This window comes from Cataglyphis hispanica, chromosome 17 (genome assembly GCF_021464435.1).
Source record: "Cataglyphis hispanica isolate Lineage 1 chromosome 17, ULB_Chis1_1.0, whole genome shotgun sequence".
Lineage (NCBI taxonomy): Eukaryota > Metazoa > Arthropoda > Insecta > Hymenoptera > Formicidae > Cataglyphis > Cataglyphis hispanica.
Window position 1 is genome coordinate 858160 of NC_065970.1, and position 18787 is coordinate 876946.

The 18787-nt window shown below is 35.6% G+C and overlaps 5 protein-coding genes across 12 annotated transcripts in view; 3 read left to right on the forward strand and 2 right to left on the reverse strand.

Moving 5' to 3' along the window:
- Positions 1–5790, forward strand: part of LOC126856046 (ras guanine nucleotide exchange factor P-like) — a 41903-nt gene extending 36113 nt beyond the window's left edge. For 5 of the 6 annotated variants that reach the window (XM_050604218.1, XM_050604221.1, XM_050604220.1 and 2 more), the window contains one exon: positions 2394–5790. In XM_050604218.1, coding sequence (XP_050460175.1) covers positions 2394–2587 — 194 coding nt within the window. In that variant the 3' untranslated portion in view covers positions 2588–5790. Of the gene's footprint in view, positions 1–90; positions 579–2393 lie in introns of those variants that run through there. The other variant, XM_050604223.1, reaches the window with a different exon arrangement.
- Positions 5791–6736: 946 nt separating this feature from the next.
- Positions 6737–11121, reverse strand: LOC126855820 (tektin-2). Its single transcript, XM_050603797.1, has 7 exons — positions 10983–11121; positions 9330–9786; positions 8883–9143; positions 8648–8821; positions 8349–8571; positions 7903–8126; positions 6737–7816 (listed from the first exon to the last, which is right to left on the reverse strand). Exons 2-7 carry the CDS (start codon positions 9536–9538, stop codon positions 7615–7617), a joined length of 1293 nt encoding a protein of 430 aa, XP_050459754.1. The 5' UTR covers positions 9539–9786; positions 10983–11121; the 3' UTR covers positions 6737–7614.
- On the forward strand, positions 10142–14777 carry LOC126855821 (chromobox protein homolog 1-like). Of its 3 annotated transcripts, none has more exons than XM_050603798.1 (5): positions 10142–10304; positions 11130–12023; positions 13133–13373; positions 13456–13774; positions 13900–14777. In XM_050603798.1, the coding sequence occupies exons 2-5, from the start codon at positions 11643–11645 to the stop codon at positions 13925–13927; spliced, it is 969 nt and encodes a 322-aa protein (XP_050459755.1). In that variant the 5' UTR covers positions 10142–10304; positions 11130–11642; the 3' UTR covers positions 13928–14777. The 3 variants fall into 3 exon arrangements, with proteins under 3 accessions (XP_050459755.1, XP_050459756.1, XP_050459757.1); XM_050603799.1 differs by having other exon boundaries at positions 11457–12023; XM_050603800.1 differs by having other exon boundaries at positions 10254–10304; positions 13162–13373.
- On the reverse strand, positions 14765–15977 carry LOC126855823 (60S ribosomal protein L38). The gene is made up of 5 exons (XM_050603802.1): positions 15873–15977; positions 15649–15694; positions 15258–15318; positions 15046–15168; positions 14765–14837 (listed from the first exon to the last, which is right to left on the reverse strand). Exons 2-5 carry the CDS (start codon positions 15649–15651, stop codon positions 14797–14799), a joined length of 228 nt encoding a protein of 75 aa, XP_050459759.1. The 5' UTR covers positions 15652–15694; positions 15873–15977; the 3' UTR covers positions 14765–14796.
- A 900-nt stretch (positions 15978–16877) lies between these two features.
- On the forward strand, positions 16878–18771 carry LOC126855822 (BAG family molecular chaperone regulator 2). The gene is made up of 3 exons (XM_050603801.1): positions 16878–17404; positions 17918–18030; positions 18112–18771. Exons 1-3 carry the CDS (start codon positions 17200–17202, stop codon positions 18346–18348), a joined length of 555 nt encoding a protein of 184 aa, XP_050459758.1. The 5' UTR covers positions 16878–17199; the 3' UTR covers positions 18349–18771.
- The last annotated feature ends 16 nt before the right edge of the window (positions 18772–18787 follow it).

Genomic DNA, 18787 nt, shown 5'->3' on the forward strand with positions numbered 1-18787 from the left:
ATATAAAATCCATAATAAATCCATTTATAATTTAATAATCGATCAAAGCAATTAACTCTTTAAATTCGTCTTGGTGTTTTTTGCTTTTAGAAGATCTTCGACGTTAAAATAATCAATTAAGCGTTATCGTCAATCGCTGAGAGACGGGCTTCGCGAGAAAGCCCGCGGTGATGGAAGAAATCTGGAGCAAAGTACGGCTAGGAAGCGTATTTGGAAAGCAACTTGTCTTCTCGGAGCGGTGTGTGCCGTCGGCACTCGGGTGAAAGTGATCCAAAATTAACGGGGACGCCCCGTAGGTGTCACCGGATCGGCTGATCGGCTCGAGAGACATCGTGCGCGTCAGACGCAACATATCACGATATATTATGATATATAGCGAATCGAAGATTTCAAAAGCGATTGCTTTCGCAAAAACTATATTACATTACGAACCGGCATTCTCGGTATATTTTCAGAGAATTTCTTTTAAATAAAAGAAACTATTATATAACATGAAAAATATTTTAGCACGTACACACTAATTGTAAGCGTCAACATTGTCGGTGAATTTCAAATGTTATTCCACATATCTTGTTCCACTAAATGAATTGCATTCTCTACGTTACATTAAATCAAGTATTATATTATATAATGTTATAGAGTTATATAATATGTATATTAATTTGTCATAGTGCTAATTCACAGTGAAATTACGATACAAAAGACTATAGTAAGAGATAATTATTACAATATTAGAAATCCAATTAATTTTTAGGATATTCTAAAATATACTATATAACAAAGATTATAATTTTTGTGTAGAATATATTTCCGTGAAAATAACTTGACAGCCTAAACGTGTCGAATAAGGATAAGCCAGATCTCAGAACGAAATTTTGCCGAAGAGTCGTTCATTTTCTCGCCGTTGAAGATTCGCGGGAGAGGAATTCTCACGTGAACGCGCGATACCGTAAATGGCGGGCGTTCGTGTGTGGTAGTAGTACCGTTTCCTTGGGCTGTGCGTCGCGTGGCGCGGCGCGATGCTGCCAGCGCTGAATGCAACTCTCGGCGCAGGGCGGCTGCTGCGGCCGAGGACCGGTTAGGGTCATCTCCGTATAGCGCGTGCGAGGGGGGAGACGGAGAACGGGCTAGGAGGATGCGTGGGTGTATCTCTCAGCTATCGAGTTCTTTCTTCTCCTCTCATGTATATATGCTCTCGCCCTCTCGGCCCTTCCTGCCTCTCCTCCTGGTCCCCTCCTGGTCGATCCTCCGCCTCGATCGCCTTTACTCGCTCGCTTCTTACACGTCGCGTCGCGTGGAGACCTTTCGTCGCGATTAAATTTGCGAATAGCTCATAGAGACGATAGATAGATAGATATAGAATACTGATGATAGATACAATTATGCAGTTCAAAAAGGTCAATCATCTAAAGAAACGAATCTTACGATCTCGAGAATTAGAATCTCAAATATTTGTTATCTAGCTACTCGCAAATTTCTTTACTAATTTCTCTCAACATAAAATCGTGAACTTTGCAAATTATAAGATAAATAATATACTTTGATTCTAAACAAAGTTTTCCTCCTTTACTTTGTATATACAATTTATTTCATTCTGGCTCTGATAGCCTAAATGTTTACCGTCATATCTTTAGTGTCAATCGCGCGGATGAGGCTCTTAATCCTATGACTCGTAAAGATAATACAATAAGCAAGGCGCGTTCTCCGATAATCAGCGAAGCTAAGCGGAATGCGGGCATGTTGGTTCGCATTAGCAGATCGGCTGCATTCGGCCGATCGCTCGCTCGTTCGCTCGCGGACCGGCCGCCGCGATTGCGCTAGAATACAGGTGAGCGTGTTGCGGCATGCAGGTACAGTTAAAGGTCACACCGTGCTGCATCTCTCGCAGCTGAAAGAGGCGAGCGCGCGCGCGCGACGGGGGTATCTTATACCACATCCCGTAGCTCTATCTCGCAAAGAGCAAACGCTTTGTTCTCTAATAGGTCGCCGGTCTCTCTCGAAACATCTCGCTCGATTCTTGATATATGTACATCTCGATACGATATATACTCTCTTTTCAGGAAAAAGAATCCATGGTTCGGGAATGCTGCGAATGCAAAGAACATTTTATTAGATATGATGTATATACTTTGAACTGTGATAAAGAATTTTAGAGAGAGAAGATAGAATAATATGACGTTGAGAGGTGAAGAAATAAAGAAATTTAGAAATTCTTTATTTGATGAAAGTTTTCAAGTCAGATGTCTCGAAAAACGCTATTTTGCTTTTTGATTTTTATATTTATAGTTTACAGAAATTAATTTTACAATGCGATTTTGATTAACTTAATAATACTCATATATTGAACTGCTATGCATTGTTTTAATTCATGTTTGTCTTCTTATTTGTTTCAGGCGAGAAACCGTATCAGTGTCAATGGCCGGAATGTGAGTGGCGATTCGCTAGGAGCGACGAATTGACGCGGCATTACCGCAAGCACACCGGGGCTAAACCCTTTAAATGCGCGGTCTGCGAGCGCTCGTTCGCCAGAAGCGATCATCTCGCGCTGCACATGAAGCGGCACCTCCCGAAGCAGCACACCAAGTGAAGAGCGAAAGAGTAGAGAGGCAAAGATAAAGAGAAGAAGAGAAGAGCTCTTTTCTTTGCTTCCTGTTTCTTTTCGACTACCTGTATTGGACGCGCGCTGCGCGGTTTTTCGCCATTCGGGCTTTCGGAGGCGCGGAAGCTTTTGATTCGAATCTGTCAGTTGGAGAGCGTCGAGCGATTCGCACAGAAATGCGTAGAAATTACAAAGTAAAAGCTATTTTTCAAGTATTATTCTCTTATCTCTAAAAACAGAATGATGGCATGATATCGCTAACAGAAATTGCATGTGTTTACATTGTTATCACAGGCGGATTTGTTTTTCCATTTGTAATCCCGATCTTGGGAGATTATACGAGCTCGGTTATTTTCGAACCGATCCTTATGATCGTTGAATCACGTTCATTTAAGTGCAATCGAATTCTCACTCTTGCGATACGATTCCGGCTTCGGGTCCTGATCTCGTCTCGGTCCCGATTCGCAATATACAATATACATACACATCGACGAAGCATCGATCGGGGATACCTCTCGAAGCCGAGCCGTTTCGACTCCAATTGCTTCGGTTTACGTTCATAACTCTTCAGTTAACCGATTATGACGAAACACATCCTCGGTGTGGGTGGCGATCGCGAGGATATATTTCGTCATAGCGCTATATGCTCACTCACGGACACGATCCGAGAGTGAGAGACATTATACGATCTTTACGTGTAACTGTAGCGTCGATGAATAAAACCCGAAGCCGAGTCGTGCGCGACTGGAAAAGCGAAGCTGGTACTCTCGCAAAGTAAAAGCAAAACATTTCGCATTTTAACGATCTTTTACGTATTTATTTCGAAACATTATTTCTGATCATAAATGAGTGTGTTCAGCATTTCGATGTTTGTGCAATTTTTGCGATCGAATCGCTCAAAAAACATAACTCCGCACATCTGCAATTTACTTTTTTCATTCTCTCTGTGTCGAGAGTCGCATCTATGAAAAGGCTAAAAACTTTTCTGAACAAAAAAAGTGAGAAAAGGAGAAGAAACATATTTACATTTACAGATAATAATGTTTCAACTTGAATCGAGCGTAATCGGAAATTCTACTATCTTTATCCGCATATTTTTCGCGAGGTTGTTTTTTCCGCTAAAAAGAATTTATTTAACTCTTCTCCTACACGACCCATCGCTTCGCGATACTCTCGAGTCCTCAGTGAAATGATTTGCCAGATTAAAGTATCGCTATCTCGAAATTATCGTTATCTCGAAATTGACCGCGACTCGAGACACTGTTTGGCGTGTAAACGATCGTTTACTCGCGGTCGAGCTTATACCGAGGAAGCTTAATCCGCGTTTCGCGCGCATCATCCTGCGTCGTTTTGATAGTCGTCGCTAATGCGAAATTCGCCGCGATATACATATTTACCGAGCCTCCTCGATAGCAGAAACAGATAGATAGATAGATAGAAGAGCGAGTATCACGCCTCGTCGTTATCACATCCGTATGTGAGAAACGGCACGATATCGTGTGTGATGCCTTATGTACAAATTCGCGTAGAATCTTGAAGAGATAAGACGATCGATGTGTGTGTGCGTGCGTGCGTGTATGGACGAATGTTGCATCCGTGTGCTATATGCGAGTATGTGTATTTATATATACGTATTCTACACACACGCGGTAGTCTATGTATGTGCTTGTGTATACGTGTAAAAAAAAAAAAAAGAAAAAGGAAGGAAAGAAGATACGCATCTGAGATAGCCATGTGTAGCTAGTGTGTAATATTATCTGTATATTACCGCGGAGCGATGGGCCGGGAATAATTCGTTCTCACGTGTGCTCCGATCTGCCCGAGCCGATCCATCCATCGCTCGTCATTCATCGTGCGAAAGGCGTAAACATTTTCGTGCGAAAACGCAAGGGCTTGTAACGGACGAACTCGTAGCGATAATCAGGGACGTAGAATCTATGTAAGAGAAATAAGAGAGCGTTAAATCCCTTAAAATCTTCCGAAATAATTCTCAAAAAAACTGTCTTTGTTATCTACTTTTCTTTGTTATCTTTTTTCTTATACATTCTTTCAATCCGCTATTGGATTAGGAACTCATTATTCCAAAATCTTTATACAGTGAAGGGAATCTTGTTCTGAAGCGTTTTATGCCAATTCTCTGAATATTTTTTTTTTTTTTTTAAGAAAATATCTTTTAAACATACTACCTGCGACGAATGTATTTCAGTCTAATTATCGACTTGTTTGTATATATCTTATACTGGTCTGTGTATATTCTCGTTTAGATTTCTCTATAAAGAACAAATCGATATTTATTTCGTTTAACATCTTGTTAGAAACTTGGACTATTAATTTCAAGTCCCAAGAAAGTTACCATCCGTCCCTGGCGCTTCGAAGACACCGCGTTAGATAAAAGGAGATAGAAGAAGAGGGAGAAAGAGAGATAGAGAGAGAAAGGCGTCGGCGAAAAGCGATTTCGCGTATCTCGGACGTTCCGTTACGTTCCGATACGAGCATGTCTCACCTCGGGAGCGCGTGCAGGAGGAGCCAAAAATTCTGTCTATAGTCGACGCTTTGTACACAACGCGCAAATCGTCGTAATAATGATCGATCGATCGGATCGTTATGTAGTTACGTAGTCGAACGTTAGACGGAAAAAGCGAAGTATATATATATATATATATATATATATATATATATATATATATATAATGTGTCTATTTATATCTCTGTCTATCCGCCTACCTATCTCGTCACTGCATCCTTCTGAATCGATTCCCTCGAATTGTCGCCGTCATCGTTTAATCCTTCACCCGTGATCCAATCGCGACACGTGTTCGTTTTTTTTTGGCGCTCGATTTATTTCGTCTCCTTTCGTTCTTCCTCTTCTTTCCCTCCTTCCCTTTTTTCCTCTTCTCGTTGATAGCGGTTTACTCGCTCCTTAGCCTCCTTAGCTCCTTGTCCTCCACCCACTGTCGAGAGAGATCGACTTTTTACGATTATTCTTATCTTATATATATATATATATATAAATGCGAAATATACCTCATTTTTGCAAATATGCAGTAATAGAGTCGACGAGCGCCGCTTTAAAGCGCATATCAAATTTGTATGCACCTCTTACTCTCAACTTCTTGCGGTCTGTCCATAATGTTTACGCTGTAATTTGTGTGTTGTGTAATTTAAATATACAATGATATATCTCTCTGTAATGATACGTATCATTCCACATTGTCTTCGCTGGCTCCAAATACTCACAAATAATAGCGCACTTTTTAAAAAAGTAAAAATTAAAAGAAAAATTATATTGTTCGCTATACATATCGAATATAAATTCAAAAAACTAAATTCTATTTCAGGGCTACTGCGCCATCTTGTGGTTCTCATCGCACTTTAAGATAAAACCATTCTTCTTCAGAGGTCAGCACTTTACAAGTTATCTTCCCACCGTATTTCTATGAGGACTCTAATATTTCGATAGCCAGTAACTTTCCTCGCAAGATAATGGAATGCTTCGATTGTATCGATAAAACAGATATGTTTACTGATTTTATGGTGCTCGATTTTGTTGTGTGTGTGTGTGTGTGTGTGTGAGAGAGAGAGAGAGAGAGAGAATTAGTTTCTTTGAATAAATATCTTTTTCTAAATATTCTCTACAGATTTTCAGAGGTTAGCGTACTTTGTGAAGAAGCGGTATTAACGTAAGATATAATCTCCGAGTGGATGAAAAGAATCGAAATAGTTGAAAATAAAATTCTGTACGTCTTACAAAACAAGTTAGATTGATTGTGTTTACGAGCCAAATACGTTTTGGATGCTCATGCGTTTTTAACTTAAGCGTTATGATTAATTATTTCTTCCGAGCGCAAGATTATTGAGCATATGAGCATCTAAAGCAAATTTATTCTATATTCATCAAATGTTGAATGTTTCAGAGATGTCTCTAAAAGAGACCAGCAAAGGAAGACATAATGAGGAATCTCTCAATTTTATGACAGATGATGGAATTGTAATGAGAAAAGGTAACAAAAGGTATTCCCACTATAAAAAAAATGTGCATTTTGTGCGTATATAAAATTTATAAAAGAAGATTAAAGACAGAGAAAAACATATATATATATATATATATATATATATATATATATATATATATATATATATAGTGAGCTGTATATTATATTGGATTGGCAAGAAAGTAATTTCGGTTTTTTAATGTGAAATAAAACTCAATTTTTTCTATACAAAAAATGAACTTTAATCAATTGTTGTGTGTAATACATTTAATCTTTTTGCAATCTCTCACACAGTTATATGACGATTCGATTCAATTATGGCTTTCATTTTGTCATCATCAACTTCAGAAGGTTGACCAGAACGTTGGTTATCTTTAAGTGAAAAATCTCCAGAACGAAATTTTTTAAACCAATTCTGACATATGCGTTCTGTTTATGGTGTTGATTGCTTAACAGAACGTACGTGTCAGAATTGGTTTAAAAAATTTCGTTCTGGAGATTTTTCACTTAAAGATAACCAACGTTCTGGTCGACCTTCTGAAGTTGATGATGACAAAATGAAAGCCATAATTGAATCGAATCGTCATATAACTGTGTGAGAGATTGCAAAAAGGTTAAATGTATCACACACCACAAGTGATTAAAGTTCATTTTTTGTATAGCAAAATTGAGTTTTATTTCACACTAAAAAACCGAAATTACTTTCTTGCCAATCCAATATTTATATCTGCTGATTGTCAGAGAAATGAAATGTACAACTTATTGAGTGTCTTATTCCTGAATCAAAAATTATTTCTATCACAGGTAGTTTACAGCTATTTGAATTCAAAATAATGCCTTTTTGTCTTAATATTTTAATCAAATACATTTCCCTTTTGTATATTATAAATATCTGTTTATAAAGATAAAAAATTAACAACATTACAAAATCTAAAAATATTAGGTATGCTAGCTGTCTACAAAATTATCATATCATATTATAAAAAAGAAACTGGGAGTGAAATACAGGCAGAAACAACTAGATTAAGATTCTAGTGGAATTTCTTTCTCCATATGTGTTAACACAATATTACGGTTTGTCTCATTAAGCAAACTTGATTTATCCTCTGTCTTTAGCACTGATCTCGTGTCTAAGCACATGACGTCAGTGTTTAGAGAATGTTGTTTATCATCCAGATTCTTGTCGATACGTATAAGCAAAGATTCCAAATTATTGTAACTCGCTCTGGAAGATAAATTTAATGTCATTTAAGAAAATGAATGATGAATGATTGGTAATGATTAATCATGATATCAGACACAAATATATACTTTGCATGTTCGATAATCTGAATCAAATCTTCCTTAGTCTGTTTTAATTGCAGAACTTCGTTTTTCAATCCTAATTCAACTTCATCCGTACAAAGCTCTGAGCCAAGTCGAAACGCGCGATTTTCTAATCGCGTTTCGACGCGTTTTACCACCTTTGTTTTATTCATCAATGATTTTTCCAACTCGGTTATTTCTTTTCCTAACATTTCCATTTCCTTCTGTACCTATTTAGATTGAAAAATGCAGATGAGAGAAAATATCCTCTTTTCGATATTTCTTCTATTGTATGATTATTATTAATTCCTCTAATTTTTAATAAAAAATTAGAGGAATTAAAATTAAAAATTAATAATCTTATTAACGTAAAAATATAAAATTAACTATTATTCTATTTATATTAAAATCTATCAAAATTGAGGTAAAAAAATACAATTGACCACAGATACCTTGAGCTTCTGCCATTCCATCTCATTTCTGGCTTTTTGGGTTTGATAAATCCTCTTTCTCAAAGTGTAATCCGTCGCATCTTGTTGAGCTTTGATATCATTTCGCGCACATTCCTTCATTACGCGCATAGCTTCGCGAAAAGTGTAACTATCACTCAGTTCCTTGTCGGCTAACATTTGTAAACGTTGACATCGGTCCAACCATGTCTCGTACGTAATAGAACTATAAATATATGATACCAGATTACTAATTAATTGCAATAATGATCATATAATATATAAAAAAAGCAATGCTTTACTCCGTTTTTTCGGTAGTTAACGTTCTCGGCTTGTAGCTCATGTTTACACAAGTGTCATTCATTTCGAGATTTTCCCTGTCTATTCTAATAGTTTCATTTTTATCTTCTATATCCGTGCTCAGCTTAAATTTCACGTCCTCCAAGTGATTTAACTTTTCCCATGCGGCCTGTGCTCTGCAATACATAAACGAGAATATAAAAAAATTTTTTTTATCGTCAATAGTTTGATATTCACTTGTTGGTGAACGATTCTTTAACATTTGCGATCGCGCAGAGTTCCTTCTTCAGCTCGACATCAGCCTCGTCATACGTGAGTTCGGTTCCTCTACGGCAGTTCCTTATCGAAATGCACTCGCTGATAATTCGCAAAGGAAGGTCTATGTTTTCAATTTCTTTCTCTGTATCGGCCTTCTCATCTCTTAGCATGCATATCTCGATTAATAATTTTTGCAACAAGTCCGTCAGCGTATCCTTCCATCTCGATGATTCTGTCACTCTGTCAAAATAAAGTATTACGTCGGAAAATTATGTTTCTTATAAATATCGATTGAAATCGATTGTGATTTGAACATATTTATTAGAACTAGAACTAATTGTGTATGCAGACATAAAGAAGCGATAAAAATTCAGTTATTTTTTTTATAGTGTTTACGCTAATGACATTAAGTAATTTGCATCACACCTGTCTATTAATCGAGCATTATTTCTATAAGTGTCCCATTTTGTTGTGACATCCCTCTCGGAACGTATACTTTTGCCTGAATTCCGTAGTTGACAGGCCTCGACTCGTCTGATGTCCGCGCTTCGTCGCAGCATCCATTGCTTAGCGTACCAATCCGGCAAACTGATATGAGGTAGAGGCTTCTGATAAGTACTCACAAACTTGGCCATGCCGATTTGGCAAAAGAAATATGAAAATGAAGCTGATAAAAAGCAACGGAAGAAGTGTTCCACAAGTAACGCTGATAAGAAGCGTTTCGATCGCAGCCGCAACGTTGTCAGGACAACGAAGCAAGACAAAGCAAGCGAAATTGGTGTGTATGATTATTCCTTGCTATATCTTCTTGATTTTTCGAAACGAACGGCGAACTGGATCTTGAAAGTATTAACATCGTTTTCATTAAATTTGATATTTAAATCTGAAAGTTTTAATATTTTCAATGTCATTAATTGTATCGATTAAAAAATTTACTTGTTGACAAAAAGATTAAAATATATTAATTTTTTCTATAGCTTTAAAATTTATCTTTCCAAACTTTTGACAAAAAATTTTGAAGAAAAAAAATCAGATTTTTCTTATCAGGATCCTTTATTTGAATTAAATCGATATCGAAAGAGGAGCATATATTAGGCGCTCTTTTGAATCCGTAAATCAACTAAAAAGTCCTCATCCTTTAAATGCTCTTCAGATTTGACTTATACGGCGCACGTCATCTATGAGTTCGAGTGAGGAAGAAGAAAAGAAGGTAATTACTTGATCGTGTTACCGTAGCTGCGCAAAAATTCACACGATAAATTTTGAATGGAGGTCTGTGAAACATTATCGATCGCTTAATATATCGATGTCGTATTCAAACTATTCCATTGTTTCCGGTAATATTCATAGTCAATATGGCCGCAGAGGCCAGTAACGGTTGGAGACGTCGTCTTTATAGAGGTACAGTAGAAATTTAGCCTCTGGCACCGATTGTATTTTTCACGAATTTCCATTTCGCGTCTTGCAATAATTGTCAGCAGCTGTCATTTATTTCATCGATTTATCGAAATGATCGTTCGATTCTTTCATCGTGAATATGTGAGAAAATACGTCGCAAAATAAATGTGCTCGTTTCTACCTACACTCGTACACGCATTTTTTTACACTTTTGCACTTCTTGCGTTTACGACGACGATGAATATATAAGGCTTTGGGTGGAAAAAAGAGAGAAAAGAACTAAAGTGCAGAGGGTATAGCTAAAATTATACGGAATTTATCTAAATATAAGGAATGAGAGAAAGTCAATCGATAATCAGATCGAACAACAGTAGCTGCTGACAATTTTAGCTACGTGAAAGAAAATTGTGATGAATATAATTATTGTTCAAAATAGAGCCGAGAAGTATCGAAATGTTGAAATTAAAACAAATGCATCGTGCTTTCGGCACTTTATCGAATATTATGTTTGATATTGTTATTAATATCGTTCAGTTATCGATTAATATAAATTATATATAAATATATATATTTCGCGAAGAAATGCACCTCTTAAGAAGTTTATTTTGAAAAAAAAAAGAAAAACACGTAAATTTAAATAAATCGAAAGAAATTTATTTTTTATAAAATTAAATACTTAACTTTTCATATAACAAATCAATTCTCAATTTTTTATGGAAAATTCGAGCCTTTAATTAAAAACTTAATGCATAAATGTACAAGATATAAATACAACTGTTAAAAAAATAATTAATATCGGCAAGTAATATTAACACTGTATTTTAATAGAGCATCGATCCCTTAATTAAACCGGATTAATCGCCGAAGTTGTACTGGATCGACATCGAAAAGATCGCTATTGCCAGAATTTATTATTATATATGATATAGTGCATGTTCACGCATGCGTGCGAAAGAGAGGATAACTCTCCTACCCACGGAAGGTTTGTCCCTCGGTCTCCCTGATAACGCTATATTCTCTTGTACTCTCCACCAATACATTCGAGTGTTTGTGTACTGTGTATATCGAAAGCGCGTCTCGCGGCGAGTTATAAAAGCAATAGTGTGCACAAGAGCGTAATCTCGTCTGAACGTAAACTCTGTTGAAACGATTTAGAACGCGGCGGGAAGAGAAAAAACATCGACGGAGAGTGCGAGAGAGAGAGAGAGTGCGAGAGAGAGAGAGAGAGAGAGAGAGAGAGCCGCGACCCGGGGCTTACCGTGTTCATAGTGTTCGCGAATCGTTAATCGAGGAGGCCTTCACGCGGAGGGATCGTCGCGTCAACAATAGTGCGGAGATATCATGCGTCGGCTTAGCATGAAAAACAAACGTAGAAAGTCCGAGACTACGAGCGAGAGTGAGACGGAGGAAAATGGCGGCACGCGCGCAGCCAGCGAGAACGCTGGCAATGGCGATACGCAAACCGGCAGGAACAACAACTTGTCCGCCACGCGTAGAGGCGCCTCGAAGAGACGCTCGCTGCGCGGCGCACTGGGGCAAAAGCCGGCGGCGCACGCGGATGACAGCGTCGCGACGGACGATTCCGATGTGGAAAAGGAGCGGGAGAACGGCGAGAAGTCTGCTGCCGGTCAAAAGTCCTCGCCTAACAAACGCAGACGGAAGGAGGATCAGAAAGCGTCCACGTCGGCCCGCGAGGTGGACAAGTCCGGCGTCGAATACGAGGTGAGCTTCCCGCACGTCAAGCTTTCGCGATTCCACGCCGGTTATGTTACATTAGCGATATAAGAATTCGATTAATTTTATACTAAACAAGATCGTTAAATAATTCAATTTTTTCGTTATGTAAATGTATTTTGTTATGTAAGTGGTATCTAGGTGTAGATGTTGTTTGACGTTTACGAAGTCTGTTTACTTGAAAATTATTGAAGTTTATACACATCATATACATATAATGTCGCGTCAAAATGTAACGTCAACATTTTTACGAGTCTTAAATGATGTAATATACATTCAACCGGTCGCTGATATTTAAGAGAGATATATAAGAATATTTTAACGTTGACGTAACCAGTGACATGCTGACACGTTGCAGTGCGCAACACGCTTTATCGGGCGACGCCAACCTCGGAGCATACCCGCGTATTTTGTCCATTGACTTAAAAATATCTAGATGTTATTAGCTATTGATTTAGACAAGATGTGAGGGGATTTTAATAGCTGATAGATAAGACGAGTTGATTTCGGTTAAGCTTTGTAATATAATACATTGCATTTACATATATGGATTATAAGTTTATGGTATTATTCTTTTCCCCACTCCCTTTTTCTGCGCGGTAAACATTAAGTCGTTTATTTGCGCGAAAAAAACGCGCGATATACGTGCAGTTAGTAACAGTCGCGTTTTGTAATTGTATAGGATGTCATAAATTTCGTAGATCATAATATGGCAAATGCTGTCGGAAAAAATTAAATAATAACTCTGTCTTATTCTTCATTTTTAAAAAGTAATTTCTCGGATATAAATAAAACTTGTGGTCCCTCTTTCCTACTACTTCATATTTACCATTTAATCATGCATACATAAAATAAAACTACTACATAGTTACAGACTTTATAATTTATTTTTCTGTAAACTTTTCTGTTATATTTGGATTTGAGAATTTTGGGAGGGATACTCTATATTCAAAATAGTTTATTATAAGTTATTAAGAATCAACAATGTTTTGCAGATGTTATAAATATATGCTTCTTTTATCTTTTTTGAAAAATCTGGAAAAAATGAAGCTATAAATAGAAAAGTATAATTTTTTTCTTTCTTTTTTTTTTTTCAGGTAGAGAAACTTATCGATGTTCGTGTTAGTAAAGGGAACCGACAGTTTTTGGTACGATGGAAGGGTTATGGAGAATCTGCTGACACTTGGGAAAATGAGAAGGATCTGAATTGTCCTCAATTAATAGAAAAGTTTTTAGCTAACGAAGAGGAACAAGAGACAAAATCGATAAAAACTGGATCGACGAAAACAGACAAATCGAAAAAATCGAAAGCTTCTCCAAAAAAACAAAATGAAAATGGTATATCGCTCGTTAATCATTTCATCTTGAGATATTCATTGTAAAAATAATTCTATTTATATATTTATAAATGATTTTCTAGACGAACAAAACAATAAAGACGATAAAGAAACTTTGAAGGAATTTGAAGTAGAAAAAATAATCGAAGTACGTTTTAAGAAGAATGGCACGAAAGAATTTTTAATCAGATGGAAAGGGTTCAGTCCGGCCGACGACACGTGGGAGCCTGAGAAGAACCTGAATTGTTCGGAACTTATCGCCAAATTTATGCAGAAGGTGGAAAAAGCAAAGACTCAGGAAATGCGCGAACTTAGGACAAACCGAGTGCATACCAAACGATACACATTGTCGACATGCGATCATGGGAGAAGATTGTCCAAACGTAATAAAGATAAGCAAAGGTACTTATATTCCGTGCTCATTATATATAAAAAACTACTTTAAATCAATTATCACAGTTACAATAAATTACAGTTTTTTCAATTGCATTGCATTAGATATAAAAATCTACACTTTTTTTTTGCAGGACAACTTATCACGAGTGCGATGAATAAAGAATGTCATGGTCCCAGTATCTGTATTTTATTCAAAGAATTTACTTTATACATATAGTCCGTAGTTTTACAAAAGAGAGAATTAAGAGCATTTTGCGAGAGAAAGGAACCAAAAGAAATATATCAAAACATGAATAATTTGCTATATATGATACTAGAGATTATCACAGTACGTGATATATACACATTCTCTCTTTGAAAAGATGAAGAGCCATATGAATAAGACAGAGATGTGTGTGTGTGTATATGTGTGTGGATCGGTCTGTATACGCGATATGCTATGTACTTTTTTTTTTTTCCAGAAACGTTATGTATAAATTGCATATAGATAATTGAATAAGCAACAATCTTTCATTTTAATATTGTATTATTTTTGCAAGATGAGCAAATTTCATACAAAAGATATTGTATTTAAATAACTTTATGTACAATTTTATGTACAATATTGTATCTTTATAAGGATTACAACTATAATTTTCTTGGGAGGAAATCTTAATTATTTCAAAAAATTAAAACTTTGAATAAGTATATATTACAATAAGCACAAGATATTAGAGAAGCACAAGGCAATATTATATTGTGAATAATTTCAACTACAAAGTACAGTCGGCAATCTTGTTGAATCTATCATATTATATGCGAATAGATGCGTATATGTAGATCTGAGATAAAGTGAATTGTTTTGCTGATTAAATCTTTCCCCCATTGAATATTTATTTAAAATTTTAATGAAACGTAATTGTAATGTGATATTCTCCATGATATATTTTTCAAAGATTTTTGGAACTATTGAGGGGAAGGGGGGATTGATAGTTATAAGAAAATTAAAGAAAATGCTAGTGTTTAAGAAGATAGTTTAATTATTCATTTTATACACGTTCGCTCCTCTTTACTTCCTTTACTTGCAAACCTAAAAATATTTTGATTATATTATAATGATTGCAACTAAGTTTACTTAAGAGAATAGCTTGAATTAAAATTAACCAAAATTAACTTTTGTAATAAACATATAATGTGTTAAAAGAACATAACGAAAGAAATTTTGGAAAGTACTATTATACAATTGTGAACACAATTTCAACTATAAAATATAATTGGCAATCTTTCTTTTGTTATACCTGGTGGTAAGGACTGCTTCAGCTTCTCAGCCTTCTCCTTATCAGTAATGACAAGAGTGTATAAAAATCTGGAGCAGCGAACTTTAAACTTGACATTATCAGCATTCTTCTTAATTTTCACAGCTGAAGAGAAATAGCAAATCAACTTACACAGTGCAAGAATAAAGAGAAGAGATATACATACATATATAGATTAATAAAAATATATTTACACTTTGCATCTTTCCTCCTGGCTTTTAGAAGAAAGTCCTTGATCTCTTTGATTTCTCGCGGCTAAAGATAAAAAAAAAAAACATTCACACAATTTTTTCATTTAATTATTTGACTATCTGTATCAGACTATACATTAAAGATTAAAATTTAACGAGGACAAAAAAATCTTAATTCTTTTTATTCAGATTAATAAAAAATTTTTATCTTTAATTTTCAATATATAGTTTAATATGCACATAACCTCAAAAAAAAGTTGTTTTAAGGTTATCTTGTCTCAGATATTAATATTTCAATCACCTATACATTAAGTACAAATTTTGTATGCGTGTTAAAAAAAAAAAAGAAAAACTACAAAATGTCAAGTAAAAGGGCAAATACTTATTTACTCACCATGTTTGTAGTAGTTTGTAACTTTGTTGTAATTCAGCAGACAGGTCTGAAACATAGAATGGAAACACTATGAAAAACACGTGATAAAACGCAAAACGATTCAGATGTATTAAATTGCGTAAACTTGCGTGCGAGCGCAAAATAACGTTTCGGCGAAACGATAAACGATGACGAGCGAACGAAACAGATATGAAATATACTTTATAAGAACACGTTATGCTCACCCTAAGGACACGTTCGGCGGAAAGAAAAAGAGACGACGCCAACAATCGCGATCAGTCGGTGTCTCTGCTTGTCTCTAGTCAGTCAAATCAGCAACTGAATTCAATCTAGGATTGATGGCAGAATTTAGGTAAAAACTCAATGGATCAATTTTGACAATAATTATGAGTGGAAATATTAAAACAGTTTGAAATTTTGTTGAAATTGAAATTATATAATTTTGATAGCAGCTGTTTAATCGGCAAGATGACGCGTATATATAAATGATTCTTTTTTACCATCAATTTTCAAAAAAGAAAAATCTTTTAATCGTTGTTAATTTATTTTTCAAAGGAAGATCCGTAACGAACAAACTCACATGGTATAAAAAAATATTTACATATATATCTTGATCTAAGCTGGATCGTTATCTTTGAAAGATCCAGATATCGGATGTAACATGTATATATATCGGATATTGGACGCAATCGCTTTCGCTGCTATAATTAATGTACATTACAGTTTGTACACATACACATAGTTATTTTTATTATTTTAATAAAAATGACTGTGTAAAAATATTATTATTTTACAATAATACACACAGGCATTTTATTATGTACATATATATATATATCATTAAATATCGGACGGACGCAATCAGATGCAATGTATTTTTCCAAATTAAAACAGCTGTTTTACGTTGCCATTTACAATTGCATCGCCTGCATCACTAATAATTTCTCTACCGCAATAATCATGATATGATAATATAAATACAAATATATCTCATTAAATAATTATATTATTAAAAGATATAAGCATTCTGGATTGGGAGGGAAGAGAAAGAAATGTCAAACGGATATAAAAATACGTCAAAATGCGTCGGAGTCGAATCCAATTTCCCGGATGTGAATCAATTCGATTATCCTTCGATTGTATACGCGTGACATTTATAGTTGTTTTAATCGTGTACGATGAAAAAGATTGCTGGTTCCAATATCTAATATATATATATGCTATTGATATCGCGCGTAATCGCTCGCTCGGTTCTTTCGCGCTATTACTCACGCCCTGTCAACGTTAGTTAGTGCCATTCGGAAGTAAGAGTCAATGTAAGGTCGCGATATTTCCTTTACATCGTTTCGCATCGGATGCGATATATCAGGAGAGGCGTGCATGTAACGCGACATATAAACCAGCTCGACGTAGCGGATCTTGACGCAGATCGCGTGAGCGATTTTGGATAAGAGTGGCGTGCGCGCGCGCGTCCGCATCGACGTTGTCAAGTAAAATCCGATTAGAGATCGCTGTTCGTTTGAGACGGTAATAAACGGTAAAACGTATAACATGGAGAGCGAACAGCAACAACAACAACAACAACACGGCAAACAGCTGAAACCGAAAGACAGGTTAGTCAGCCTGTTGGATCAAATCGAACTGCACGTAGAACAATTGCGGAAGGATGCCGCGAGACTCGAGGAAGAGAAGGATACTTTATTGACAACCTTGGACACGCTTAGGAACAACGATATATTAATCAGCCTCGAGGAGCGTAAGTGTTTGCTTTAATTCATGTCAACTATATGTCATCTATATTCGCGACGGAAAACTCTAGAATGTGAAGAGGATATTCTAGAATGTGAAGACAACATTCTAGAATGTGGTAGAAAAACAGAGAGATATCTTTTTTACTTACGTAGTCGGAAGGTATCAGCATGCTTGAGACATTTTTTGTTTCTATATATAAAATGTGTCTGTTAATTTCTATGTAAAAATATGTCACATTGTCGAAAGTCGTTGGAATCAAATCGTTTCTTGGATTCAAATCAATTAAAATCTTATTTTTACAAATATAATTTAAATACAATGATGACAATATAATAATAATGTATTAAAATGTTAATATACAAATTTATTTTGTAAAAAAAATTTTAGTATATATGTATTTTTAATAATTATAAATTTTCGAATATTGATTGTAAACTTATTATAAATGATATTATTTTTAATTTGAAAAGACTATATATGAAGAAACATTAAAATAATAATATTTCTTTTCATATAGCTGACAGGGATGATGTTTTGAGGTATGCAGAAAGGTTGTCTATGCGCTGTTCAACTGTAGATGTATTAGTTACAGTTCAGCGTGATCATGTACAACAGGAGGCATTACATCAGGTATGTGAGATATTTGGCGATCATATTGTATGAAAGTACAAATTTTTAATGAGTGATTAAATGTCGTTTTATTTGATTTAGGTTAATGGTTTGATTGATAGCTTGATTGTGAACTTGCGCCATGATCCAAGCAGCACTCGACAAAGATGTGCAGAATTTATGAACGCATGCTCCTCCCATGGTATGGGGCATTCAGATAAAATCTTTGAGACTGCTATTCTTGGATGTACCTTAGATGATCAGAAACGAATTAAGAAGAGATTGCAGGGATTACTTGACTATATTGATAAGATGCATATCTTGGAAATGACACAGTGAAAACAACAAAGGATTATTTGGCAGATAAGTCTGCCTCATTCTTTATACAGATTTGAAGTATCGGAGTTTTCCAAAGTTTTGGCGTTATCGCGATCGTGAAGCGATTTTAGGGAACACTCGAGAAAAATTGCGCGTTATTATTCTTTGCACTAAATTTTTCACTTTCTTTCGCGGGTAAGTTAGGCTGCGTATATTTGGCTGTGTAGAATACATAGCAATCAACTGGATTTAGCATTGTAGTGACATGATTCCTGATAATTTCTTTCATACAATTTCAGAATTTATTCTAAGATGTAGCATTTCAACAGCATTTTCCTTTAGAGAAAAAAAGAATATCTTTGCTCGCGAAAGAAAACGTCGATTAACAGTTTTCAGACCTAATATATGTACGTTTTGAAATAAAGAGAAATTTCTAAAAAAAAATGTGTATACAAATGCA

What these genes read in the sequence shown, in the direction of transcription:
- LOC126855821 (XM_050603798.1), top strand. Translation starts at nt 11,643, where the DNA reads ATGCGTCGGCTTAGCATGAAAAACAAACGTAGAAAGTCCGAGACTACG. An exon ending in AGTCCGGCGTCGAATACGAG is followed by an intron (nt 12,024 to 13,132) that starts GTGAGCTTCCCG and finishes TTTTTTTTTCAG; the next exon opens with GTAGAGAAACTTATCGATGT. An exon ending in CGTAATAAAGATAAGCAAAG is followed by an intron (nt 13,775 to 13,899) that starts GTACTTATATTC and finishes TTTTTTTTGCAG; the next exon opens with GACAACTTATCACGAGTGCG.
- LOC126855823 (XM_050603802.1), bottom strand. An exon ending in CAGGAGGAAAGATGCAAAGT is followed by an intron (nt 15,169 to 15,257) that starts GTAAATATATTT and finishes ATTTCTCTTCAG; the next exon opens with CTGTGAAAATTAAGAAGAAT. An exon ending in GAAGCAGTCCTTACCACCAG is followed by an intron (nt 14,838 to 15,045) that starts GTATAACAAAAG and finishes AAATATTTTTAG; the next exon opens with GTTTGCAAGTAAAGGAAGTA.
- LOC126855822 (XM_050603801.1), top strand. Translation starts at nt 17,200, where the DNA reads ATGGAGAGCGAACAGCAACAACAACAACAACAACACGGCAAACAGCTG. An exon ending in ATTAATCAGCCTCGAGGAGC is followed by an intron (nt 17,405 to 17,917) that starts GTAAGTGTTTGC and finishes CTTTTCATATAG; the next exon opens with CTGACAGGGATGATGTTTTG. An exon ending in AACAGGAGGCATTACATCAG is followed by an intron (nt 18,031 to 18,111) that starts GTATGTGAGATA and finishes TATTTGATTTAG; the next exon opens with GTTAATGGTTTGATTGATAG.
- LOC126855820 (XM_050603797.1), bottom strand. Translation starts at nt 9,538, where the DNA reads ATGGCCAAGTTTGTGAGTACTTATCAGAAGCCTCTACCTCATATCAGT. An exon ending in TTAACTACCGAAAAAACGGA is followed by an intron (nt 8,572 to 8,647) that starts GTAAAGCATTGC and finishes ATATATTTATAG; the next exon opens with TTCTATTACGTACGAGACAT. An exon ending in TGGAATGGCAGAAGCTCAAG is followed by an intron (nt 8,127 to 8,348) that starts GTATCTGTGGTC and finishes CAATCTAAATAG; the next exon opens with GTACAGAAGGAAATGGAAAT.